The sequence below is a fragment of the Lepisosteus platostomus genome, chromosome 22 (genome assembly GCF_059453375.1).
Source record: "Lepisosteus platostomus isolate fLepPlt1 chromosome 22, fLepPlt1.hap1, whole genome shotgun sequence".
Classification (NCBI taxonomy): Eukaryota; Metazoa; Chordata; class Actinopteri; order Semionotiformes; family Lepisosteidae; genus Lepisosteus; species Lepisosteus platostomus.
In genome coordinates, this window is record NC_142632.1 from 9547520 (window position 1) to 9575472 (window position 27953).

The following is a 27953-nucleotide window of genomic DNA, read 5'->3' on the forward strand; positions in this document are numbered from 1 at the left end:
TCACCTAGTTAAACATCTCGGGCGTTAATCATCGATTGAATTGATTCACAGGTGTTAGTGCCTACATGTTCTGGACAAATTTTGCACCAACACGTTTGCTCATCTTACCGGAATGTTTTGAAAACGTGCGTGGAAGAGGTCACAGACACGCCGGTCTTAAGGGGTTTCTAAACTTCTAAACGCGGTTGGCTTTAGCGCCCCCGTGTGGAAAGAAAAGTCAAACAAATTGGTTTTGCAACTAAGGTGTTCTGAATATCCAGGCACAAGAACTCAAACATATTGCCCTGCAACATATTCCTTTCCCCTCAGCTGCAATAGCAATGTTGCCTAAAAACCCGCAAGATGTGCAGGTTAATCTTATTAATTCCAAACTTGATTAATTCAGCCAAAGACACTGAGAAGCTGAGCTGTTATACTGTAGGAAAGATGCAAGAACTGTTTTTCTTCTCTGCTCTTTTTTGCTTGGTTGCTGAAAAACAATGACGTGGTATTGATTTCACCTTCTTCGGTCCATCTTTTCACACTGTAGTCTCTAGTGGACGGTGTACAATAACAGGTTATAGTTACATTACTGGATGATGGGGATCTGATTTTCATGTTAAAAGGGTTTCCTTTCTAGCACCACTGTATGTTCTGTTTGACATGTGTAACCAGGCTGAGCTAACTCATGCCTGAAATATTCGGGATGGGACAAGGTAGCAGGGTGGCACAGCTGTTAGCATTAAACCCACAACCCTTTAGTGAGGAGTCTAGAACATTAAGCACTAAACAACCCAATTCAGTTCCTCCAGTCTGTCCACAATGATTCAAATAAACAAAAAACAGCATCTTCTGGCACAGCACTGCTGGAGTAGTCCAGGGACATGAATACACTTTCAGCGGGAGAGTGACTTGTGTGGAGGTTTATTCTATTTTTTACTCGCCAAAATCCACATTTTATTTCTTTACACTTCTCATAGAAAAGCCGAGTCTCCACATCTGCTCCGAGACGTATTGATAACGCAGTTTGTTCGCATGGTAACATTAAGACGCTGACCTGGAAGTACCTTTTTTTCCCAGTCCAGATAAAAATGGCAACATTTCATCATTTACAATCAAATCAGCTTTTATAAAACAAAATAACATATTGTGAGGACTATACAAAAAAAAGGAAACGCAGACATACAGACCAGATAGAACTTTACAACAGAGTACATCAGGAACTTGAATCAAGATCTGAATACCTGAGCCTACCCTTGACTTGCATGTAAAAACCGTTCAGGAATTTGTACAACTGATTTCATGCTGTAACCTCAGTGAAATTCTTGCATTCAGAATTAATCTGCTCTGCACAATAAAGAGAGACGCCTTTATAAGTTCGATACATACTTTCAAAGCATAATGAAAGGTGCAACTTGCTTTCCTCTGCACCTCAGCCCTCTTTACAATCTGCAGAGCGCGCTGGCATTTCAAGTTCCCAAAATCCCACTACTGCCACCAACACGTTCACCTTGCCCTCAGACCTAAAACAAATTCCATTGTAAAATAAGTCAAACGAAAAACAAATCTAAAAAGCTAGGAAATTCAGCGAACAGGAAAACTGTAATAAAATTTCATACACGTCAAAAGAGCTATTGAATCCAGTAACCACCTCAAAATCCCAGTTTGTGTGGCCTAGCATCAGGGGCTCTGAAGTTGCACTGTGCTCCCAAATGACCAGATACGTAGATGCTATACATGTGAAAATACAGATAAAGAGACTTGTTTGACAGCACTACACCCCAGTCCCTACACAGCACATCATCTCTGTAGTTGGGCTGCAGCAGGAGATGGCACCTGGTTTTTTCATTTGTTTTCTTGTCCTTTAAACAGCTCTGTATATTTGCTACTTGATTACAGGTGCCCATAAAGTGACAAGGGAAAACAATTATAACAATGTTATGCTGCCCCCTGCTGGGCACCTGGATGCTTGCAGTGAGCTCAGTGGAAAAATACATGACTTGCCCCCTCTGCATTGCCCAGACTCCTGAGAAAGGTGCCAAATAACGACTGGCAAGAGAGCCTGTCAGAGGTTTCCAGTCTCTCTCAGGCAGCTGAAGAAGCTGCTGAATGAGAGAGGCCAATTTCCTCCTGCCACACATGGCGAGTGCAAAGCATGTGGGTATACAATAAAAACCTTTTTTTTAAAAAAAATTCAACAGGGGTTTAAAAAGGTATTTCACTCAACAAAAGATGTCAAAGAAGGAGCCACATGAACCCCAAGCGTGATCTGGATTCATGAAACCTTAGGGTTCAGGCGGCCGATTCACTGACCCCGTTTTCAGACTGTTGAAAAATAAAGGGGAAAATGGAGAGAGCTGCAGCTCTTCACAGTAACACGACAAGATAATCGAGATATGTACGGCAGCATCCTGAATTCCTGGGGATACACAAGTTCTGATGAAGATCCCCCCCATCGCCAAGCCACACCAGGCCATTTCTATACCAAGCTTGTATTTTCTTCCCCCACCAAACGAAAGTCCGTGGCAGAAAGGTGAAGGAATATTCTTTATAGTTTCTAGGCGAGTAAGACAGGCACATGAAAGCACACAATAAAAATCCCTCGTTTTCAGCTTCGTTTATGCGTTTGGGTCTCTTTCGGACAGATGCGATCATTTGGAAAACAGGTGACAAGAGCTTCCCTGGTTCGGGTGCTAAAAATAAAAAAAAATGCAGTAAGGCAAATGCTTTTAGCTGTAGACCAAAATCAAACGTACATCACAAACAGAGGGCACACCCACAAACCAGGGTACTGGCCTGTCTGATCACCCCCTCCCTGGCCTCCAACGGTCTCTGCCGTGCCTACAGCACCTGACCCCCCCCAATCTGTGATCATCATAGTGGCAAACTTGGGGTACACCAACGAACACACCGATTTCCAAAGGCATCATGGACACTTGCCCATGGGAGAGAGGGGGGGAGGTGGCAAATCTATACAGTATTTTTAAAAAAAGCTTAATGCTCAATTAAGCACCAGGTGAAACAAGAGGACGTGTGAAACCAAGGAGCCCGATACTGTGGTAGTGTGTGTGTGCGCGCAGAGAGGAGGATTTCCCAGCTGCCATTGTGCATCTGAGGCCCGGGGCTCTGCAGTCCTCAACACACTGGACGTCCAGCTGCCCTGAACCACAACTTGTGGAAATGGCTTCCGCAACACTCAATGCGGCTGTGCGCGCAAGCAACCCAAGACGCACACCTGGATAAACGCACGCCACAGCCCGGCCCTCTCCCCCCCCGCACCCCTCGATTGACAGCCAGTCTCTCGCGGCGGGCCCCGGGGGATCGGGGGGGGTTCGGGGGGCACGCGCGCCCGCGTCAGTGCTTGTTGGCGTAGAGGGTCTCCTCGTCGCTCTCGGTCTCGTCCTGGAACTCGTGGCTCAGCAGCGACTTCTTGGAGCCCATGGAGGTGAGCCGGATCTCGTCCTCGTAGGCGTCGCGGTGCTGCCGCAGCCGGTGGAAGCCGTCCTTCTGCCGGTTGGACTTGGCCGAGCAGACGCACCAGATGATGCAGGCGGTGACGACGAGCGCCGTCATCGAGGCTCCTGTGGGCCAGCGGGGGGGCAAAACAACTGAGCCACCGGGGAGCCAGGGAGCCGGAAACACCCGCCCCCCGTTTTACTCAACACTCAGCAAAGCCCACATACCATCCCGCCCTCCAAGAGCAATACGATTAATACCCCAAAACATACAGATACACAGACATCATTCATCTTCAAATCCCTTCTAGCTCTCTAGTGAGATCCGTCCCATATCCTCTCCAGATCAGGTTTCCCCACCTCAGTGATTCACTGCTACACACTGACCTGGAAACCACAGTTCTGTTACAGTCTGTAAGAGTGACCAGGGTACGGGGAAAGGTCTTCCACTCCCCTTCTGAACCCCTCTGAGCCTTTCATGAGGAAGTCGGCTACAACGTCCCTATACTCAAGCGTAATAGTCGTTTTTTTGTCTGCTTATTTCAGCTGATCTAAATACATTTCCCTCCTAAAAGGAATCATTTATCCAGAAGCTGAAAGTGTGACATGGGGAAGTGTTAACATGCTCAAAAGGTAGACCAAGAACAAAGAGCTCAGGGTCTTCCGACGATTCTGAAAGACGATGCTACCGATCTTGAAATGTTAAGGTTATATTTCGCTTTAGCTGGGTGTTACTTGATCTGGCACTTTTTATTTTTACTGTGGTGGCCCAGATTGAAATGTAGGTCAAGTGAGCCTTGCGCACCATAAACCAACAGAAACACCGGGCGCAGCCCTGATATTATTTAACACATTTTCCAAAACAATACAGCCTGCAGTCACAACCTCTTCCCTCGGTACCAGCTTAACAAAATGTACTCATTACTCTCCGAGTATGGCATGATATCACAGTTGCGATTATTGTACGCTTTTTAAACCTCTTAAGTTAAAAAAAATACCAACAGCACATAATTCATTTATTGGCAAAAATAACTGAGTAACTATAGACACCCACTCCTATTTTCCAATGTGCAAGGCCATTATAGCTACAGAAGGTGCTTCCCTGATTTGCTTACTTAGTGATTTTTATCTATGATCTTGTTTTAAATGTGAGTTCAGCAAAACCCTGTTGCCAGGGTTTCGGGTGTGAGCAAATTAAAGATAACGAGGAAAGCACGGCCCCTAGCTGTGGAATCTGAAGTGACAGAATTGAAACAGACAAGCAGTTGCACTGCCTTGAACGAGACAGAACATATACAAACTGCCCTACGCTAAAATACTGATGACCATAAACATGCAATAGGGTCCCATTTTTACAGGTCATTGCCAGCTCACTCACGTACCTGCAGTGGTGACCACGAACTCCCTGGGCAGGCCGAAGATGCGGTTGTCCATGTCGAACTCGATGATGATGGAGCTGGCTGCTTCGTAGGAGGAGACAAACACCTGCCAAACCCAAGAGCCACTCATGTCACCAAGAGCCTGCCTCGGCAAACGGAGGTACACTTCAAGCAGGAGCGCCAATATTACTGGAGCCCAGCAGGTGTGAGCCTGGCCAGTACCTAGAGACCTCCTGGGAAAAACTAAGGTTGCTGCTGGAAGAGGGGTTGGAGAGACAGTAGGGGGCGCTCACCCTGCAGTCTGTGTGGGTGCTAATGCCCCAGTATAGTGACAGGGACACGATACTGTAAAAAGGTGCCGTCCTTTAGATGAGACGAAAAACTGAGGTCCTGACTCTCTGTGGTCATTAAAAATCCCAGGGTGTTTCTCGAAAAGAGTAGGGGTGTTACTCCGGTGTCCTGGCAAAATTTCCCACTGGCCTTTACCAATCATGGCCTCCTAATAATCCTCATCTCTGAACTGGCTTCATCACTCTGCTCTCCTCCCCACTGAGAGCTGGTGTGTGGGGAGAGGACTGGTGCATCATCCAGGTGGGGCTACACTGCTGGTGGTGGAGGGGATCCCCATTACCTGTAAAGCGCTTTGAGTGGAGTGTCCAGAAAAGTGCAAGGAATCATTATTAATAATATGAGTAGGACAAGCTTCAGCGATTTAGCGTGAAAAATTAAAATTACAGAAAGGAGCAAGAAAGGGGGTAAAAGCCTTTTCAAAGCGAACCAGAACTACGTAGTCCTGACTTGTCCTGTTCCCCGGAACGCACAGAACCCCACAGGGGGATTTAACACTCCGGCCCCTCACCTCCTGGTGCTGCTGCTGGTAGCCTTCGGCCACGGCTTCCAGGTTGTGGGAACCGGGGGCCAGCAGGGCGTGGAAGTACCCCCCCTCGCCGGTGAAGACCCGCACCCCGCCGTTGAGCACGATCATGGCCCCCACGATGGGCTTGCCGGTCTTGTCCTTCACCACGCCGCGCACGCCCTTGTGAACCTGCCGCCACAAGGGGGAGCCACAGAGTAAACCTGCTCCACAAGCTGCTCAACACTCACCGTAGGAAACACCTGCGAGCCCTGGTCAGCAGCAAAGCATGGACTCCCATAAAACTGAGGCTGCTACTTTCGAAACTTTACTCACACTCTTCGAGCAGAGGATTTCATTGAATTTCCATCACTAACACGGCAACAACTTATCACTTTTAGCATGACGTTGGCGAGAAAGGCAGTCATGCGAGTTCACAGCAAGAGGGATACCTGAGCAAACAGTACCCCTTTTTTCACAAATCTAGACAGCGACCCCAGATTTACATTCACCCCCCAATCCTAAAAAATAAGAAAAGGAACTGACCTCCACAAGCATGCTGAGGAGAGATTTCTTATTCTCAACCCAGAGCCCGAAGAGCTCTTTGGCGTCGGGGAACAGACAGCAGCTGGTGTAGACTGTGATCTCTGGGCAGTGACCGAACTCCATGCTGAAATCCTGCGGGCAAAGAGCTTGGCATCACCACAACAGCCCTCCCACGCCACACTTACACTCACAAACGAGTGAAAAGAGGGTGGTTCCCAGGCAGCCACTCCCAAGCAGGAAATCTCCGGCACACCAAGACTTCCAGCTTTTCACCATCAAGCAGGAACTAAAACTGCACTATAATTCTCAGTGCAAGATCCTGTTGACTCATGCCCAGATGGTAACACGGAGCCAAAAGAGCAGACAAAACCGAGAGCTTAAAAATGTGGATGACGACATCCAAGGATCAAAGCAGCCAGACTTCTATAGCACTTGAGCAGCAGGGCTGTACAAGAAAAAGAAATCTGAAAACGGACGAGATCAAGCAATCTTTGCAACAAAAAGCTTGTATTTTGTAAGCAAGAAAAATAAACGCAGCAAACACTGGACTGGCTGCTCTGCACTGTGGCCTTTCCGGCCTCCGCAGCTGTACTTTAGCGTAACCAGCTCCTCAACTGCTATATTGATCCGAGTAATTATTAATGAAAAAAGCCAGGTGCTCGCTACTGCAATGGAGTGGAAATGAGGTCTGTTTACAGAAAAGCTCTAGTCTGAAGTTTGGAATATCGAGGATGGGGGAGGGGTGAAACAGGACCTACCTTCATGCTACCCATGTGGCTGTTCCACACCGCCCCCCGCAGGACGCCCCCTGGGATGTTGTCCACTGGGAAAACAGGGAAGAGGACTCATTCTCGGGGACCTCCTGACAGATGCTAGGCAGAGAACAACTGCTAGCTGCAGTGTTTAAAGAACCAGAACTGTGTGCAGATATCCAAGATATTCTTCTGGAATGTTTTTTTTATTCATTCCAGTAGGGAACTTTCATCCAGTCCTCAATCCAGCTCTGTGCTTTAAACCCAAAAAATGAGACGCTTTGCAGAGACGCCAGCCTGAATCTGCATCACTTAATTAGCATTGATCTCCCTTCATTTCTATTAATGTGTCACCAATAAACTGCAAAGTCCCACTTGGAAAACAGCAGAAAGATTTTAGTCTGTATAATAGGTACTAGAATACATAAAGCATTATGGTACCTAAACTAAAAAAAAAAAAAGACTAACTAAAGAAAACAATGTCTCCATTTCACCCTCTTATCGGCAGGCCAGTAGAGAGTTTGCAGGCAGGAAGTGGCCTGTCTCTAGCCAGCGGGGCTCTCCTCTGTTCTCAGCAATCCCTATGATAGACCATGGCAAGTATAAACACCCCACCTGGCACTGCCAGCCCACATGACTCATACCTTGATTGCCGTCACATCCTGGGCGGCCCAGGTGCATCGTGGGATGGTTTTTGGCATAGACAGAAGCCAAGTACTTGAGAGTATCTTCATTTTCAACTGGGGGGGGGACACAGACAAGAGTTACCTTCAGGGTAGCCTCATTTCTTTCCAACCCCACAACAGGAGGTGACACTTACGAGTTTATACACTCGGAGGCTTAGCTGAGAAGTAAATCACTTTAGGGGAACAGAAAAAAGATTCAAGTTTTTCTTATAGAAAAGAAAAATCATATGAAGATGAGATACCATACAGAAAAAGGGTTTTGGCTGCTAGTTGAAAAAAACAGCCGCCTTTTTATTTATCCTACAATTAAATAAACTGGCATAATTCAACCACTTTCACAGACGTCTTAAGTTTTCAGGATATTAATTTCAGAGCCACCAGCACCTGGTCTAAACGGTTCCTTTCTGATGATGAGCAGACAGTTCTGTGGGCTGACAGGAGACACTCTTGCCTTGCCAAAGCCTCTTGCTCGAGCACAGCTCCTGCCCTTCTAGAAGAGCGCGGCACCCCTCCCCGGCTCAGCCTACCTGGCTGCACAGGTTTGTTGTAGGGGTAGGTCGCCAGGACCGAGCCCCCATCCAGGGCCACCGAGAGGGTGTAGCCCTTCTCCAGGATGACATCCATCACCGCCCGCGTCTCGGGCTGGGCGTCTGTAAACTGCTGGGAGGCGTTACCTGTGTGGTGGGGGGCGGGGGGGAGGGAGACTCGAATTAAGAAACTATATCCACATATCAACTGTTTTTCCCCACTTCAAAAAAGTTAAGCATTTTTCTTTCAAACGTATACACAGTAGTTCCATTACAAGCAAAATGATTGTAAAACATTTAAGGGAACAGATAAAAAGAGACGAAATTTTCTTGTATGATGTACATTTTCAAATTTGTATTTTAAAAGGATGATTGTTAAAATGGTCTTCTCTATCTAGGAATACTTTGGTTGCTGCTCATCAGATGAAATGAACTTCAGAAGGACACAGGGCTATGCAGCAGGAGTTCCCAATCCTGGAGACAAACAGACACACACACAGACACACACCTGATGGGTTGGGTTCCAGCCAGCTTGTCAGTGACACCACTGAATTAGTAAGCGATTTAAAAACAGGATTAATTTGAACTGTGTGACTGTTGTCAAATTTTAAACCTATTGGAGGTAGCCTTTTAACTACTGCATTTCCTAACTCAAATCAAAGCCCCAGACTCTTGAGATGAAATAATGTCCTTGTGATTGCATCTTATTAATTCCATCAAGGCTTCAGCTGAGCCCATGAGCTCGGCAGGTGGTGTGCGGGCCTGCAGCACCAGGACTGGGGCCCCACAGGGACCACGACGAACACAAACCAGTGTATGGTCCAGGCCTGGGCCCGGCGGGCTCACCCAGGAAGTCAGTGTCCAGATCCTTGCCGTGCGCGTTGGTCAGCCCCACGGTGGACGAGCACTGGTTCTCCTGCGCCATCTCCCGGCCGTCGGGGTTGATGCAGGGCAAGATCACGATCTTCGTCTCGTCGATCAGCTGGCGGGGGAGAGAGGAACGCCTGAGAAAGAGCAGGCAGGCTGGCAGAGCATAAATGCCTGAGCGGCAGCCAGTTCAGTGAAAGAGAGAGGAAACCAGAGGGACCTACCTAATCAGGAAGGTCTGGTATTAATTCAGAGAGCTGCACCACATGAGGCTTTGGATCTTGGCCAGCAGCCATATCACCCTGCAGCTCATAGCTGGCAGCCCACTGAAGCTCAGCAGGTGTGAGCCTGGTCAGTACCTGGATGGGAGACCTCCTGGGAAAAACTAAGGCTGCTGCTGGGAGAGGTGTTAGTGGGGCCAGCAGGGGGCGCTCACCCCATACACTATACTGTAAAAAAGATTTCGTCCTTCGGATGAGATGTAAAACCGAGGTCCTGACTCTCTGTGGTCAATAAAAAACCCCAGGGTATTTCTCATAAAGAGTAGGGGTGTAACCTCGGCATCCTGGCCAAATTTCCCCCTGGCCTTAACCAATCATGGCCTCCTAATAATCCCCATCTCTGACCTGGCTTCATCACTCTGCTCTCCTCCCCACTGAGAGCTGGTGTGTGGGGAGAGGACTGGTACATCATCCAGGTGGGGCTGCACACTGGTGGTGCTGGAGGGGATCCCCATTACCATTAAAGCGCTTTGAGTGGAGTGTATTTGAAGATAATTTTGATGATCTTTCAAGCACATGACCTACACGTCCTCTGTTCCATGTAGGAAGGCTACAGACGGGCTGCAGCTGTGCGATGTTCCAGGAACAGCGCCTCACCTTGGTCACCGCGGGGCTCTTGCCGTAGTTGATGCACAGAAAGCCAGCGAACTCCAGCAGCAGCTCGGTGCCCACAGGGGCGTTCCCGTGGTTGCCCCCGATGAAGCGGACCTTCGGCTCGGCCGGCTCCGCCTCTCCCGGCTTGTTGGAGATCTCCAGGGCCCAGATGGTCCGAATCTCCCAGCTCTGGCCCAGCCTGTTGAAGACAACGCCTGGCGGTCAGGGAGAAGCCGGAGGAGCGGCCCTGGAGGGAGGGGGAGCTCGATTTTAAACTACCGGGCTCCAGGAGGAGGATTCTGGTGAAGCCAGCTTTGCCTGAACGTGCCGAAATATCAGAACTGCATTGAAAAGCAGCACGCCGGAGTGTCATTATGAAATAGGGAACAGAGAACTAAACGAACAAATATCCGCCTGGATCACTCCAAAATCCAAGAGCACTGCTCTCCTAGTAATCAACTCCCTTTGTTTCAAATACTGCGCAAATCTCTTCGTCTGGATGATCCAGAAAAAATCAGGCCCCTGAGGCTGCTGCTCTCGACACGGGTGCGGGTGTTGAAGGAGGGAGACCGGCGCACCTGCGGAGCCGGGTGATCTGGGGGAAGTTGAGGGTCAGCCCCCGCAGGTACTCCGACAGCTCCTTGTAGGGCCGGTAGCGGTAGAATTTGTTCTCGGAGGCGTTGGTGCTCCGGACCAGGTGCTCCAGGCCACTCTCCGACGACAGCTCCTTGATGAAGTTCTGGAACTCCACCTCCAGGGGGTCCTGGGTGGCCGGGGGTCCCTTCGCGGAGGGACTATTGCCGGACTCTATCCGGGTCAGCCGGAAATTCATCTGCTCCACCTTGCCCTCCTGGACTGTGACATACCCAATGACGGGGATGTATCTGCGAGAAGACGGGGGGGGGGTTACCCAGGGTGCACTGCACCGCGACCAGTCAGGAGGCGGAGCAGTTAGCGAGACCGCTAGAGCAGGACCCCTCCATCAGCTGCCTGTGCCAAAATGATTAATATTGGTCATAATGGTTAATAATGGTAATAATGTGAACTAACAAAAAAAAAAGAAAACCATCTAATTTCAGCAGATTGATGCTTGCACATCAGAGGAGGTAACAGCTGGCGGTTTTTCAGAGATACACAGGATATCCCAGGTCAGAACACTTTGAATTTCTTGCACCAGAAGCAAGAAGACCATTAATATCCCATTCTACTGTGTTCTTGTCTCCTCCCCAAAAGAAACTCACTCTGAATTGAAACACACTGTGTAGATAAAAATATACACGTCTCTTTTAGCAGAAGTGTTTTTACTGGGTTCCCATACGGATGCCGGTTCGATTCGGGAGACTCCGCTCTCTCTCAGGCGCGGGAGGGGCCTCTGCCCGGGACCCTCTCCCACGGCTGGTGGATTCCTCACCCGGGCGCCGAGGCGCTCAGCTTGTACGTGCCCGGGACCAGCAGGCGCCAGTAGTCCCCAGCCTTGTCGGTAGTGACGGGGTGATCGATCTCGGCCACGCTGATGGTGGCGTTCCAGATGCCCGTCCCATCTTTAGCATCGGTCACGAACCCTTTCACACCCCGGTGCACCTGGACACCCGGGCAAAGGGGGAAAAAAAACAGGCAGGTGGGTAAGAACGCAAGAACAAATTGCAGTCAGGGATGGCGAATTGGAAACGAGTAGCTAACCTGACAGTCTCATCTAGCCATTACTTGAAAGAAGCAGGCCATCATCTTTTGCAGTTGGGCTGCTTATTCCACACTCACACTGACTAAAGAACTTCCTCGGCTTTTTCGAGGGCAGTTCCATGCAGAATCTGCAACTCTTTATTTCATGACCAGGTTTCCAGTTTCCAAAATCTGTCCCTGGGTTGTACATCTATATATAGGTGTATAGGCTACTTCTCTCTCAGCTGATCTCAAACAAGACGTGAGCAGTCCAGGGAGGGATGAACTAAGTCCCCCCAACCTCACATGAAGCACTCTAGAATCCTCTGTAGGAGCAAATAGCTAAACATCATGCAAAACAAATTTCTATAAGCTGAGTGGCCCTTATATCAAGAAGACTCAAAAGTGCATCTCAGCCATGGAGTCAGGAGAAAGATGGTTTGTTTTGCACTAGCAGGGAATGTCTATCCTGTCCCTTCTTTATTAGTGAACTATGCAGAAGAATACAAGTAAGATGACTTAATTACACAATTGAAGTGTGGTGGGGGTGGAATGTTTTTATGAGGGGCAGCACACTGGTGCAGTGGTCAGCAGTGCTGAGCCTAACAGCTCCAGACCTGTGCTGCTATCTGCCTGGAGGGTGTATCCTCCCACAATCTAAAGACATCCTGGTAGGTTAATTAGCTCCTGGGAAAACCGGGCCAGGTGTGAGTGTGCGCATGTCTGTGTCTTTCCTGTGAGAGACTGGTATCCTGTCCAGGGTGGACCCTGCCCTGTACCCCTCGCCTGCCGGGCCGATAGGCTCCGACTGGGATAAAGCGGTTGGGAAAACGGCCGGATGCATTTGACAGACCGGTTCTCCTCTCTCCTGCAAGCAGGCGGTCCTTTCGGTCTGCAGGAGGGGAGTGGCCGGGCGCTGGACTGACCTGCTGGATGAATGCCAGCAGGGAGCGCCGGTTCAGCTCCCAGTAGGTGGGCAGGTCTTTGGCCAGCGGGTACTTCACACAGCCCAGCTCGATGGTCACCTCGAAGCAGTTCGTGTTCAGGTAGTTCCAGTCCTGCATCCCCCCTGCAAGCAGCCACAGCCTCGTCACGGGCAGAGCACTCGGGGACAACAACGCATGCTACCGGACTCATTTCAGCACTGAAACTGTTCTTGATGACTAATACCCAAAATGTTAACTATGGCGCATCTAGGTGTTACCCTGACAAAACATTTCCCAGCAGACCGAGAACGCCCGATTGCCACTTTCACCTTGACACGATTAACACAATGATTCTCACTTTCTACGAGGTGACTATTTAACAAAACACACCTTTTGCCACAAAAGGCTCCTGCTTTCAATTAAGTCTTCATTAGCAGCCTTTAAATTTTCTGTACTAGATAAACCTAAGGCGCCTGCAACCAAAGCAATCGACTCAATTAAAGAGTGACATTAATTATGTCAGCAGCCGTTGGGGTACTTCTGCTGGACCAGCGCCTCGCCTCCGTACACCAGGAGCTCACCCGGGACGTTGTACCAGTCAGCCCCATTGGTAATGCCATCCTGGAAGTACTCCTGTGGGTACAGCTCTTCGCAGGGGTGGCCTTGGAACATGGAGGGATTTTCCTGAACAGGGATTGGAGAGAGCAAGTTGCTTTCAATCAATCAATCAAGGTTTATTTATCAGTGCACGAACAGTGCAGCATACAGGGGTGTTGTCAGCAATGAAATGCTTTGTCCGCGAGCTCATTAAGAGGGATAGAAGAGTAGAAGGACAGGAATTTAGAGGGATTAGATTAACATTAGGATACAATAAATGACAATTGCAAGGAGGTATTTAGTGCTCTTCGTAAGTGTATGTGTCCTGAGAGTGCAAGTGAGAGGAGGGCGCCGGTGCACCCTGTCAGCTCAAGGAGGTTGCCTATTCGCCAGCGGCCGTTTGGGTAACTGCAGGCGTCTGCTGTTGAGCAGTCTTACTGCCTGGGGGAAGAAGCTGTTCCGAAACTTGGTGGTCTTGGTCTGTATACTTCGGTACCGTTTTCCGGATGGTAGTAGAGAGAACAAGTTGTGGTAAGGGTAACTGGGGTGCCTGAGGATAGACCCGGCCTTCTTGAGGCATCTAACAGAGTAGATATCCTTGATGTTCGGTAGCGCGAGGCCGGTAGTGTTTTGAGCCAGTTTCACCACCCTCTGGAGCACCTTGCACTCTCGAGCTGAGCAGTTACCATACCAGGCAGCCGTTTAGGATGCTCTCAGTGGTGCACCTGTAAAGATGTGTTAGGATGTGTGAAGGCATGCCAGACTTCTTTAGTCTGCGGAGAAAGAATAGGCGCTGTCGTGCTGTCTTGGCTGAGAGGTTGGTGTGGTGGGTCCAGGTCAGATCGTCTGTGATGTTGACGCCTAGGAATTTCAAACTGTTGACTCTCTCCACTGCGGACCCGCTGATGTGAATGGGTGAGTGGGCGGCTCCTCGCTGCTTCCTGTAGTCCACAATCAGCTCCTTAGTTTTGCTGGTGCTCAACGACAGTGGCCTTTTCCTTTGCAACCACTGTTATCTCGGCACTGTCGGCTTGTTGCATGAGTAGATAAGACACGTCAATAACGAGAGGAAGCCACTTCGCCCATCTAGCTTGTTTGGTAGTTGGAAGCTAACCGATCTCATCCGGCAGTGTCTCGAAAGAAGACAAGGCATTGGCTTCAACAACATGGCTGGGCTGCTTGTTCCATGCTCCCACCACTCTATCCATAAATTGTCTCCCACTGTCTGTTTAAAATGCAAATCCACAGTTTGTGTCCTCTGGTTCATGTCTTACAGAAGCAAAACAAATGAATATTCGTGTATCTCTTCTCAAGTTGAATGAAATCTACTGAGCGGAAATGCACGGCTTTGCACAAATAAAGATGCAAAGACTGTTGTTTCACTGCGTTCAATAGGTTGGTTTTCTCTCACGCACGCTTACCTTCGAATAAGCAAGGGACAGCATTTTAAAGACCTCATCGTCGGGGGACTTGCTGTAGGTGGCAACTCCCTCGGCGTCGTCGTCGTAGGGGTAGTTCACCACCAGCGAGCCTGGGGAAACGGACACACAGCCCTGAGTGCGACTCTTGGGGAATAAGGCACTACTAGTAGCTGACTCTCTTGAGGAGCTCGAGCAGGACGATGAGCAGAGCCCAGAGCTGTCCCTTGGGTATGGGAAACCAGCCAGACAGACAGGAGCATGTCATCTCTCTCCTTACAAAGCCTGCCACAACTACACATGCAATTACATACAGATGCATGCAGAGCCGTTTAATACGTAATAAATAAGTTTAAAACACAATCTTAGAACATTTTACACGGAGAGTTAAATGGAACAATTATCTATAGGGGTGACATCACACACATGGATAAAACGTACATATTTAGACACCTGTTCAAGCAGGCAAAATTCAAATTGCAGCACTTCTCCCGACAGAAATTCTTCAATTGCCACAAAAACTGTGTTGTCCACATATTGCATTGCTTTCATGCTTCTTATCTATTGCTGACTGCAAACTGGGATTTCTTAAATATAAACCTCGCTGCCCGTAACGTGTGCATGCTAGTTTTTATTTATATCAAGGACAACGAACATTACTTGTGACTCTATTCGGTGTTATTACTTAACAAGTACAGCAACACAGGCAGGATCCAGAAACAACAGATATTTCTTAACTAGCAAATACCTAGCCAACTTTAGAAATCAAGAAAGCCTAGAGACGGAATGAATGGAGGCTTTTTTAATTCAAGTTAATTGTTAACACCTTTCTACCCTTTGCACAGAAATATTTACACTCCCTTTAGAAAGCTGTCCTTCCTACTTGCATGAGTCTCAAAGGCACGCTTTCAAGGTGTGCTTCAAGTCAACTCTGAGCACCTCTTTCACACGCTGAGCTCGGGTGCAACTCAAACCATTTGGCCAGCAAGGCCGTGCAAGAGCCCACCTCCATGAAGGTTGGCGGAGAGCACGAAGGGGTATTTCTTCAGCCAGTTCATGACCACGATGGTCTCGGGCTGCCGGGGGTCAGGGATGTCCACGAACTGGTCAGGGAAATTGCGGTTCAGGTCGAAGTTGTTGCTGTTGTTGCGGCCCTTATAGCCCTTCACATCGCCTGCAGAGCAAGGGAGCCGCAGTTAGATCTTGCCTTCAAAGACAGGGGAGAAAACCAAGGACGCCTGTGCGCGATCCTGCACGGCTCTAGTGCATATGCACCGACCGCTTCGGGGCAATATCGGAGCTGTACTCAGACGACAAAACGTCCTGAGAAACGGCTCAGATTCAGAGCGTCACTGGGGAGACACCTTGCGTGTCTTCTCCAGAAACGGCCTATTTCAAACCGCAGCTCGACTGCGCTCTGCACCCTCTCTGCACGATCCTCTCTGCCCCCCACCCCCGCGGGCAGCGGGTTACCTTCCTGCGCCACCTCGTAGCCATCCGGGTTCATGGAGGGCATGATGTGGATGCGCGTGGAGTTGACGAGCCGCGTGACCTCGGGGTCGGTGCCGTAGTTGTGGCAGAGGTACTCGATGAGGTTGAGGAGCAGCTCCCGGCCCACCACCTCGTTCCCGTGCATGTTCCCGATGTACTTGAACTCCGGCTCGCCTGCCGTGGTGGGGGAGAGACCGGCAAGGGGGGGGGGGGGAATAAAATCAAATCAGCCACACCAAGACGGCAAACAGCGGAGGAACACGCCTGCCTCTTGATCGCACACTGCTCCCCAGCTCAGTTAGCAGGCCCTGCTCTTCAGATTTACTCGAAATAATGACATGAAATATTTAAAAGGCACCAGTGACAGGGGGGTAGGGCATAACGATCATGTTCATTTCCTAACCTGAACCACCTTCACTTATAAATCGGGGCTTTTCCATGACTGCTCAGATGCGTCTGAGGTCTTGCAGCGGAAAAGATGAAACAACCTCCAGTCGGTTCCCCCCCCCCCCCGCAACAGTCGGCTTTGATCCGGGGATCTATATAGCCAAGGACTTATTTTCTCCAATGCTGCCCAACAAGCGGAGAGCAAGAGCTGGAGAATCTGGGGAGACGGGCTGCAGAAACCGAGCTGGAGGCAGGAGGAGCGGCGCAGGGGCAGGGGCAGCCGGCGCGCCAGTCCGTACCGGGCTCGTGGACGCCGGGGCTGTCGGTGATCTCCATGACGTAGAGCTCGCGGTTCTCCGCGGACTTGCCGATGGAGTAGAGGTTCGTGATGCCGGGGAAATCGGTGCTGTAGCGCCGCAGGAAGAGCTCCATGTCCGCGTAGTGGTGATGCCGGAAGTCCCTGGGCTGCAGGGGCAGGAGGTGCCCTGGCGGCGGAGTCGGGGCGCTCCCGTTCCTCGGCCCGGAGGAGGAGGAGGAGGAAGAGGAGGTGGCCGCAGCAGCTCCGGCCGTGGTCGGAACCACACCGCCGTGTGGCCTCGAGCGCGCCAGGGTGATGTTGAGCTCGGTCACCTTCCCCTCCACCACCTGCACGCTGCTCACGGTCCCCGGCAGGAACCTGCACAGGACACCCCGACACCATCACCCCCGAGCTCCACGCTGGGAAACACAGGCAGCTAGCTGGTCTACCATACAACCCCACCGCAAAAAACTGCAGCGTGGAGCAGTGAAATCTAGTACAAACTGGACCAAAGGGAGCTTAACCTGGACAACACTGGACATCGAACACCTTAGTACTGAGACATTTCCGTTGTCAACAAGCTGCACTGCTCTTGTCCAGGGTGATCTGCTCCCTGTGGTCCCTTACGCATGACGTCATATATTGCATCACACTACAAGGATTTCATAACGGACGTTTGACCGCGTAAACTCACTTCATAAACAGTGAAATAAGAAAGCCCACCTGATGCAGTGTTGCAAGCGCAGAAAGAGCTAATTCACTTTCACATCCATAAAAAAAAAATATTTACTGCTACTATGAACTCTACTCTACTACATCCTTGGAATCAATCTCAAATTTGGATTGTAAAAGGTGAGAAACAATCCCCAAGCACAAGATGGGGTTTTTGGACCAGAAGGCCGTTAGGCTATTTCATCATAGGGTCACGTTTAAAAGCGAAACTGCTCTGATCATCATGATGCTGCAACCTTTAAAAAAAAAAAACTCTAGAACTGAGGCTTATACTTCCTTTGGGAACAGATGTAACTAATGAATAAGCATGACAAAATATGCTGTTAATAAACACTGAAACCACTTACAGGACATGTGAACAAAATAGTATCGCAACTGATGCGTTAATGACTCTCAACTGGAATGAAAATTGGTCTGCTCTCAAAGCTAACTGTGTAAACAACAAGATGCAGACAGTCCTAAGGGGACCACTTTTACACACACAAGTGTATTCCCCCGTATGATGAGCTCCTACCCTGGAGCACTGGCAGTGATGTTGTAGCTTCCTGGTAACAGCAGCCGATAATAGTCACCAAACCGGCCCGTTGTTATGTTGTGATTGATCCCGGCAACAGCTATCAGCACATCTGAGATCGGAGCGCCGGTTCCAGAATCCACGACATATCCCTTCACTCCAATGTGTACCTTGGAAGTGGCAAAGAGGAAGTCGCTGTTTAGGCGAGAGAACAAAACTGAAGACCAAGTCAGACAATAGTCTGCCCTCTTTAACGGCGTCACAGGAACACTCGACACATTTAAGCGGATTCAAAAGTAAGGGACTGTGTGCAAAGGGATTTCACAAACTGCATTTAAACCATAAATGGATTTGCATACATACACATTAACAGCTATTCATCAAACAAGAGTAGGCCAGCCACACACAGCCTCTAGCCTCTAGCGTTCACAGAGACATACCGCTACAGGTGATCGCCAACCAATATCATTAATAGTGAAGCACACTGGAGTATGGCAACGGGCTAAATTTAACCCAGACTCTCCAGGCAGGTAGTGCTGCTGCAGAAATCCACTGGCAGAAATTGTACTCTAAGAACACTAATGGTATCACTGTGTGGTACAGCAGTACTACCACGCATGACAGAGATGCACTACAAAGGGTTGTGGCAACGGCACAGAGGATCATAGGATGTGATTCACCATCAACCGGCGAGATTCATACCATCCTCTATCACAATAACGCCCAATCCATCATTCAGGATCCCAACCATCCCGGCCACAAACTGTTCGCCCCCCTGCGCTCTGGCAAGCGGTACAGCACTGCTAAAGCGCGGACCCCTAGGGTTAAGATCACCCTCTACGCTACCGCAGTGAGCATCCTCAACAGCTCACTGCAACGTCTCAGACTCGACACACATCTGCACCTGGCACTTTTTGCATTGTCTACCCTGGTTTTTTTTCCTCACTTCTACACATTTATTGCTCCACAACATATTTATTGTTCCTGTTATTATTTATTCCCTGCCGAAAAGAGAAGAAAGAAAACGCCCGAAGAAGGCTCCGAAACATTGCGTTTTCTCTTCTATGCATGGAAGAGACCTATCGCTTGTTCCTTTGCGGCCGACGCATGCTGACACAGCTCCCCACCTGAACTTATTTATAATAACGTTCATTACATATAATAAACGTTCTCTGCCGTACTGTGTACGCCATGAGATCTCAGCACGAATAAGAACTGCAGTGGACGCGTGCGTATGGCAACAAACTCCTCTACTCTATTCTGCAGGCTCGCAAAATTGTTCCACACAGCCCCGAGCATCTCTGGGATTTCCTTCCAGTCAGCCTCTGAAACAACTCCACCGGGTGTTTTTATATTTCTAGCAGGTGGATTTCCTGCGCTCACTGAAGATTTGAAAGCTCTGTAAAAGCATTGAAACGGTGCAGGACCCTGGCGTGACCAGGCACCAGGACGAGCTGGGCTCCCTACCTCCTCCATGTACGAGAGCAGGGCCTCCCGGTTGTTCTCCCACTCCTGGAGCAGCTTTGAGGCAGGGGGGTATTTGCAGCAGCTCAGCTCCAGGGTAATCTCCAGGCAGCTTCCCTGAAGGTAGTTGTAATCCTGCATCCCACCTGAAGAGACGGGAGGTCAGCTCACCCACACATTGGGTTTGTCCACAGTGAGCTCTCTGCATCACACCTTCGCTGTACAAGCTCAGCGTGAAGGCTTCACAGCATGCAGAGGTACAGCACTATCACAATTCAGCACAAAGCTTAGAAGTTGAAGAGCCTTCACACTGAAATATGACTCTCCCCCAGCCCCCCATAAAATGGACAATTTTCAGTGACAGGTTTGCTCAATAGAACAGGGCTCATGCAATACCAGGACTTTGTCCAGATTTAATAAGGTAAAGAAAATGCAGTAATCTTAAGGGGAAGGGTCACAGGAAGTGAAGGTGTCCCTCCTGCCGAGTCCGAAATCCTAGGCAATGCTTTAGTTCTCGAACAGTATCTAGGAGAATCTTGACAATGATATATAATCATCTACCTGGAACACACATACAGCACACATCCTGTTAGGAAGATAAAGGCAACAGAATAGAAAATGAAGTGAATTAATTTGGAAACTGGACACATTCTCAGACTATACCAAACAGCAGGCTCTGAGAGCCCTTGAATCGGGCTGCATATTTACTAACTGAATTTCCACCCTTCTTCCATTTTTATGTTGAATGCAAACTTAAAAAGCTTTGGGGATCCGAACCTCGAATAAATAGCTATTCAGATAAAAGCCGAGTTGTTCCATTTTTATTTCCGTTCCTGTACGTAACCGTTCAAGAGTCTGTGAATGTGGATCAGTGAGACCGCTTCCTTTCAATTGTAATCTGAGGGCCTCTTCAGCCAAATGTCTGTGGTTTAGCTTTACGTAGAACAAGATGAATGTCATTCTCTGTTTCCACGAAGAGCCGAAATGCATAGATATAAAAAAAAATTGTGAACGAGCCAACCGTTACTACAAAAAATCGCAACCTACTCTTCCCAGTAAAAAGCCAAAAAGAAGAGAAAATGTTCTTCCTCTCTTGACGAGAGGCAAACCATTTTATTCCATTATGTAAGATACAGACTACGATATTTCTTAAGAACAGATTATCAGGAGCACAGACGTTGACATTCCTTAAGCATGACACAGCAGTATTTATATACACAAGTCCGGAAGAGCTCAGCTGTGTGTAGCCGTGTGGCGGTTTAAAGTGTGTGTGGTTGGGGTTAACAGTACAGAAAGGGTAGTGCAAATATTTTTATGATCTGTCAGGTGGTTATTTAAGGTGCTCGTTTAGCCATCATTTTGGAGAGGGGGGGGGGAGCAATTTTTTCCCCACTGGCAGCAGCATCCTTCCAGTGCAGCCGACTGCTCCCAGGGAATTGTGCTCAGTGCATCCAAGGCATTCCCAGCAGTTCTTGAACTTTTCTCCGGATTTGCCTGCGAGTCTGGAGCCTTGCCACACAAAGACAGGAAGCTAGCGACGCTCCTTCAAGACAAACTGACCTGGTTCGGAGTTTCCCTGCTTCTCGTTATTCATGCGGGCCTACATGCTGCAGAAGGAAATCCCGCGGTACCAGCATGCATTACTGACCTCAGTGCAGTGCATGCTTTTCCACTGAGCTCTGCAGAGCTGCAAAACACATCGTCAGATAGACAACTGAAAGCTGCTCAAAGACTCTGAAAATCCCTGCTTTCCCTGCCATTTGGCGTCACCCTCAATTCATTTTTAATCCCTGCATAGATTTATAGGTCATCACAGCTCAGAAAGTAAAAATAAACAGTCAGGACGTTAAGGCCCTGGTTGAGATTATTTAATTTGCCACTTCTTGAAAATCAATTGGAAAAAATGCAGGGATGCAGAAAGTGCAACTCTGGTACAAAACACCAACAGAAGCGGACACAAAACAACACTGTCGAATAATCCGTTTCTGCGTGTTGGAGGGGATTACAATGAAATCCCAGAACAAAAATAGGGTCGCGTGCTGTCGTTTGGAAGGGAGGGAAATAAAACATGACCCTTTGGCTGGGTGATCAGCTCTGAAGACAAACTAATTGCATTTTAGAATCTGGGCACAAAGGTCTGTTGTTAACATCCATAATACAGGAGGCACAATGTGCTCAGAAGGCAAACAGAAGGAAAAGACAAGGATTATAACCGGGGACTCCAAAATGAAAGCGTCTGGGCAGGAAGGAGCGCCGACTGGCACTGCCCATCCGGGCAGGAAGGAGCGCCGACTGGCACTGCCCATCCGGGCAGGAAGGAGCACCGACTGGCACTGCCCATCCGGGCACAGGGGCCACATGTTGCCAGCTGTGTCTCTTGCAGGGAGGGGATGGGGTCCCAAAAACAAGAGCAGGGTGATCTGTACCACAGATTTCCCTACCCAACCGGGGCCCAAACTGGCCCCAGTTCATCAGCCTCCACTTCCTAATCCCCAAAGGGAGAAAACAAAACTGCAACAATGCCTCTGAATAGATAGAAAACGGCAACTGCGATTAAAAAAAAAAAAAAAAAAGATTAATCCGGGAGATGATTTCTGTGCTCTTTAATAACAAGCTCTGCAGGGAACGACACCAGGACAAACACGCACATCACATCAGTGACCTGGTAACTCTTTACTGAAACACTGCTTGTGAACGATGCCAAACGTTTTTTTAAAAAATCACACTGTAACCACTGGCAATGAGTCATCTTCCACACACGTCGCCTTGCACTAAGTAATAATTCAATTTTATTAGTTACATTATGCCGTCATGTGGTATAACTGTAAGGACGTTTCAATTGTCTAAATGTCTGCGGAGTCTGTGATTCTTAAGGTGTGGCCTGACAGCATGTGGAGGAAGCAAATAAAAAAAAACACAGTAAAGTAAAAGCCAAAGGCTTGCAGATCCCGCTTCAGCAACTTTGAGACAGGTCACATGTCTCCGTCGATACAGGTAACTGCTGGATCCAATCTTCCACGAACACAGCCTGCTCCCAAACGCCATACCTGGTCAGGTCAGTACCTCCTGAGCCCCTCCCCCAGCCCGAACCTGGGGTTACCTAACTCCTCAGGTATTCCGCAGGCACATCCCAAATAATAGCAAGGCTTCGGATAACTGTACATTGCTGCAGATCCTCGACTGAGTCACCAGAGCACACCAGCCTGGCTCATGAAACCGCACTGGAGGAGGACAGGAAAGGGGGCAGGCTCCTTCTCACTGCCCGCCCCGACACGCCCTCCCATCTCTCGGCAGGATGTTTACAGAGGAACGCTCAGGGCACGGACAGAATGGCAGGGGCCCTCAGCATTTCAGAAGAAGTAAAACTGCAAACTTCCCTTGGCCGATAAGCAGCTGGGGTGGTGGTTAAAACGGAAAAAGAGCATTTCAGAGGAAGCACTTTATTAGGAGTAATATGGGGGAGTTCTGCTCTGTAGACAAAACGTCATTACCAGATAATTATTATTCCCCATGACCTGATTTTCCAGGCATTGGACTTAAATGGCGGGGGGGAATCATTGCTTTATCCTCAATTCCAATGTGGCACCTCCTTCCAGCCCCAAAAAAGCCTTTGGAAAGCTCACTTTACTAGATTATATTAGATGTAATACCGGACTCAAATCTCTGATTAAATATGAATAAATCAACTTCAAGGAAAATGCTCTCTATCCTAAAGACGGGTGGTCACCACCCAAAACACATCGGCTTCCAAAAGCCCCGCACTGCAGATGTGGAGAACTTTTGTTCACCAATTTCTTCCTCCTTCTTCACACCCACCACCTGACGAGCTACTGAATCCTGACACTCCCTCACCCAAAGGGTTTTACTTTGCTAATCCAGACCCCTTTGCCAAACAAACCCCGCGTGAAGGTTAAACACTTCGCCCTCCTCAGGTAAGAATCCTAAACACATCCTCTTCGCTCTCCGGAACATGCCTGGAGCGAGTACATTTTACGAAGAGCAATCAAATACAAATAAAATGAGTCAAGCAAGACTGGAAAGCAGTAAAAACAAAATAAGCCAGCCATAAAGGCGGATGTCCGGGTCAGGAGGAGACCACACAGGTGTAGCAATCCCTCACACCTGCCATTAACTCTTTAGGGGCTGGAGCATCACGCGCCTTTCAGAGAAAGTACACAAAACCAGTTCAAGCACAATCACTGCGGTAAAGGGAATTCAGCCTTTACACACTTTACCTTTCACTCGGAAGGCCAAGAACAAAGCTTGACATGCACGGTCAAAAAAACCTCACTAATACAGCGAGTGGCAACCATGCAAACACAGAACAGGCTTCACAAGGCGGCAGCCAGGAGAGGATGAATGATTACCAGGTCCTGGGAGGAAGGGGATCTTTTGTGCAATTGAACCTGTGCGCAAGACGCTGCTCTGCTGCTTAGCGACAAAGCTGCAGGCTTCCGCGTACAATAGCAACCGCGATCAGGTTCCTGCTCTGTCCGAGAGGCAGCGGGGGACTGGGGGCTGAGTAATAACATGGGAGTGTGTGCACTAAGCTGGGCTAACGTCGCTGCCTCCAGCCAGACTGAAACCCAACCCGAAAAATCTCTAGCTGAAAGGTAAACAAGTGCAGGAACCAAGACATGAAGAGTACCCAACCCGCCCTACAGTTACACACATTAGCATGCACACCATGTGCATCACGTGGCTGCAGGACTAATAATGAGTAATTGCATTTATAGAGTGCTGTTCGTCCCAAATCAAGTTATTTATAGGAGAGGTCCTGCTTCATCCATCACTGAAGTGCAGCTCCAACTGGGACTCGATACTCTGCGTCTCTTCTGCACCAGGAGTCCCAACACACAACAGATCAGGGGGAGGAGGGGTGAGAAACCACTTTAGGGGGCTGCACACACCCAGAGGCACTGGGGCCAAGACACCTGCTTTTCCAAACCTCGCCTTAACGTCTCCTATTGCAGCTTCCCTGATTACCATACAGGCTACGTGGGCTTGGATATTCTCATCCAGAAAGAAGAACACGCCCTACTGGTCCACTAACACCACTTAGAGCAGCAACCTGGTTTTCCAGAGATCTCCCATCCCAGTGCTTTTGAGATCTAAAAAACTCCAGCTACAAGGCAGTAGGGCTGCTGTCCCACTCCAGGCCATCCTGCTGGAGACTTGCAGCCCTCAGGACAGTTTGCCTGCTCTCACAGCTCCTCTGGCTACAGATGGGGTACGCGTTTCGAACGCAATGAGATAAACATCTACACAGTGGTGGACTGAATTGGTAACATTCACCTACAGGAACAAGAGCAGCTTTCACCAGCTACAGGATTTCTCGTGACAAAAGTGTACCCAAGTCCAGCTCAGTAAATATCACACCGCATGATCATTTTAAAACGTATGGCAGTCACCCAAACTCCAGAGATTTCTTGACTTCAGCACAGACGCTCATAGAAACCAATGTGTCATCCCAGTCAGATGCACCACCTAAACTACATGTGTGACTATCCAGTTTTTAAGAAAAATGGCAGACTTTTTCAAAACAGGAAATCAAAACCCTCTGATTTCCTGTTTTGGCAGAGCACTGGTGTTATGTGGGATTTATTGATTTTATCTTCCAAGAAGATTGAAAGAAAAGCCTTATGCAGCCTGCTGCCCAGAGAATCAGACATCCACATTCTGCTGAGCTGCGCTGTGACTAGAAACACTTTAAAGGAAAACCAGAAAAGGGGAGCATGTTGTATAATATCAAATAATCATTACCTGACTCCCCCCCACCCCACCACACACACACAACAAAAGACAACAGCTTCAATCATTAACAGCAACTCCTTGTGACAAAATCAGCACAGTGGTTAGCATACATCTACAGAGGTGCCGTCACCACGGCAACCAGCTCGTCCAGGGTTTCAAAATAAAAAAAAAAGATGGAGAAAACAAGAGAGTGTGTGGGCGGGGATGGGGGGGTGGGGGGTTGGGGGTGTAACTGTTGGAAAAGAGAGGAGGAGAGCCCCCCATCACCTAACCAGGCACAACCAAGAACGAGGTAGAGGCCTGCGACGCTACCTGGCACATCGTACCACTCTGCTCCGTTCGTGATGCCGTCCGTGAAGGTCTCGGAGGGGGTGTCCTCGCAGCGGGGCGCCCCCGTCCTCATCACCGGGTTGTGCTCGGCGTAGACCCGCGCCAGGTACCGGAAGAGCGCGTCGTCCGAGGAGCGGCTGTAGTGGCCTGTGGGCTCGTGGGAGGCGGAGTCGTCGAAGGGGTAACTGGCCACCACGGTGCCCCCGTGCAGGTTGCCCGAGAGCACGAACCTGGGGTGGGGGGATTTGGTCCTTTAAGAGACGGGGGACACAGCCGGGGGTCCGACCCCCGGAAAGCACCTCGGTTCGCAACTCGCAGTGCGCCCATTTGCCCCCCAAAAAATAGAAAATACGAAACCAGCTTGAAAATAAAACTCTAAGATCATACCCACCGCACGACCGTTTGTGAGCGTCTGTTTCACAAATGTACACCCCTTTAAACTTCTTAATACCCACCCCCCCAAAAAAAAAAATAAGTATGAATGCCAGTTTCACCTCCTTTAGGCCACGTTAAACTCTCAAAACAAAACCGACCTAATGTTTTTGGATGCGACATACTTATTTAAGACAGATCTGCGCCTGCCTACACAACGTTCTCCCAAAGAGGAGAATATTTTGCAATTGCACAAAACAGCCCTGCTCGTTTGAAGAGAAGCAGCGCGCAGGCTTTTTTTTTTAAAAAAAAGCAAATATGTCCGAAATAGCGTCGTTTCCAGCGCCCCAGCTTGTCGGGAACCGCACACAAACGTCCCCGGCGCGACAATTGAACTTTGAACCCGCCCCCCCCTCGGGTGACCCCTTGACCGGTGAGGGCACGAATCAGAAAGGCACCGTCGCTAAAAAGCCAGCCGGCGGCCCGCTTCACATCTGGCACCGGCAAGATAGGCATCGCCCTGCCGCGACTTCCCTAAGAAACCACGGCGTCTCCCAGCTCCACAACCGCGACTGCCGCGACAAGGCAAAGCCAAGTGAAATGGTCACAATGTAACCGCGCTATCTTCCCGGCTCATCACAAGAATATAGCACGCGTGGGGGGGAAGACAATAAGGAGAACGGAGTGGGGGGGATTATCGCTGCCACACAACAAGCAGGATCCGGGCTGAAACTTTACTTGTTTTGCTGAATCCAGCGCATGACGGCCACCACCTCCGGGATGTCTTCCGCCGGCACCTGGATCTTTTCAAACTGGTCGGGGAAACTCCTGTTCAGATCCTTGCCCTTGGCGTTCTCCCGGCCCCCGGCCTCGCCCTGGCAGTCCCCCTCCCTGGACTTCTCGAAGCCGTCCGGGTTCATGCTGGGCATGATGTAGATGTCCGTCTCGTCCACCAGCCGGGTCAGCCGGCGGTCCGCCCCGTAGCCGGCCAGCAGGTGCTCGATCAGATAGACCAGGACCTGCCTGGACACCGTCTCGTCCCCGTGCATATTCCCCACGTATTTAAATTTCGGCTTCCCCGGCAGCTCCGCCGCGGGGTCCTTCGTGATCCGCATCACCCACAGCTCCCGCTGCTCCACGGACTGGCCCACGCTGGAGAGGTTGGCGATGTGGGGGTACCTCTGGGCTAGCGAGCTGAGCAGGGCGGTCAGCTCGGAGTAGCTGTAGTATTTACCGTAGGTCTCCTCGATCCCGACCCCGGCCCGGTCCTCCGCCTCCCGGCTTGCCAGCGCCCTCGCTTCGCCCCAGGCTGGCAGGCCGGCGGAGAGGACCAGGACGAGGAGAAGACTCGCAAGCAAAGACGTGTGAAGACCTCTTGCAGCTTGCGGGCGCAGCTGTTGGCACTGTGGGTTCGCCATGTTTCCGGGCCGCCCCGCCTGCAGCGCTCTCTCTCTCACTCTCACTGTCTCGCCGCCTGTTCCTCGATCTGATTTCTCGTCTACTTGCAACTTCCCTTCAACCTTTTCCGTGGGAGGTTCTTTCCCTCGACATGGGAGGGGAGAAGGCTCCGAGTTAAGGTGGACCGGTCCGAATGGTCTCCGAGTCTGCTCATTAAAGGTGGAATTCAGATTTGCGACCGCTGATCCCTCACAGGCTGGATCGTGCAGCTGCAGTTAACGTTTAAGTGCCGACAGGATTTAGAGCCAATCCGGGCCTGTAAACACAAGGCTCGTTTCACGACACGGACATTGCCGGCGTCAACCGCTAACAAATATCTGTGCCCTCACGATTAGGCCCTGCTCAGGCGGCTTGCAAAAATCACAATAATCGATTCCAATTATGCTTCCAATCAACGCGTTCCTTGACTTGATCCATAATTCCGTGAATATGGTTGGGATATATTCCGGAAACTGTTGGGGAAAGTTAAAATAATGGTTAATTTCCACCTCCCCCCTCTGCAAAAAAAAAAGTTTGGACTCGTATTTTCAAATGAATTTCAGCTGCTTTTGTTTTCACTTGTCAGGAGCACATTTACGACTCTCACTACGCTCTCTCATTCCATTGGAAATATAGCAGGCAATTAATAAAATAC

The 27953-nt window shown here is 49.5% G+C and overlaps 1 protein-coding gene across 1 annotated transcript; it reads right to left on the reverse strand.

Annotated features, from left to right (window-relative positions):
* Positions 1–1087: 1087 nt before the first annotated feature.
* Positions 1088–27394, reverse strand: cpda (carboxypeptidase D, a). Its single transcript, XM_088616368.1, has 21 exons — positions 26600–27394; positions 25472–25719; positions 19409–19551; positions 17942–18111; positions 16697–17073; positions 15993–16184; positions 15526–15693; positions 14523–14632; positions 13086–13188; positions 12505–12647; positions 11331–11500; positions 10498–10803; positions 9923–10118; positions 9024–9159; positions 8178–8324; positions 7609–7704; positions 6971–7035; positions 6213–6344; positions 5673–5858; positions 4817–4919; positions 1088–3560 (listed from the first exon to the last, which is right to left on the reverse strand). Exons 1-21 carry the CDS (start codon positions 27277–27279, stop codon positions 3334–3336), a joined length of 4098 nt encoding a protein of 1365 aa, XP_088472494.1. The 5' UTR covers positions 27280–27394; the 3' UTR covers positions 1088–3333.
* Between the last annotated feature and the right edge of the window lie 559 nt (positions 27395–27953).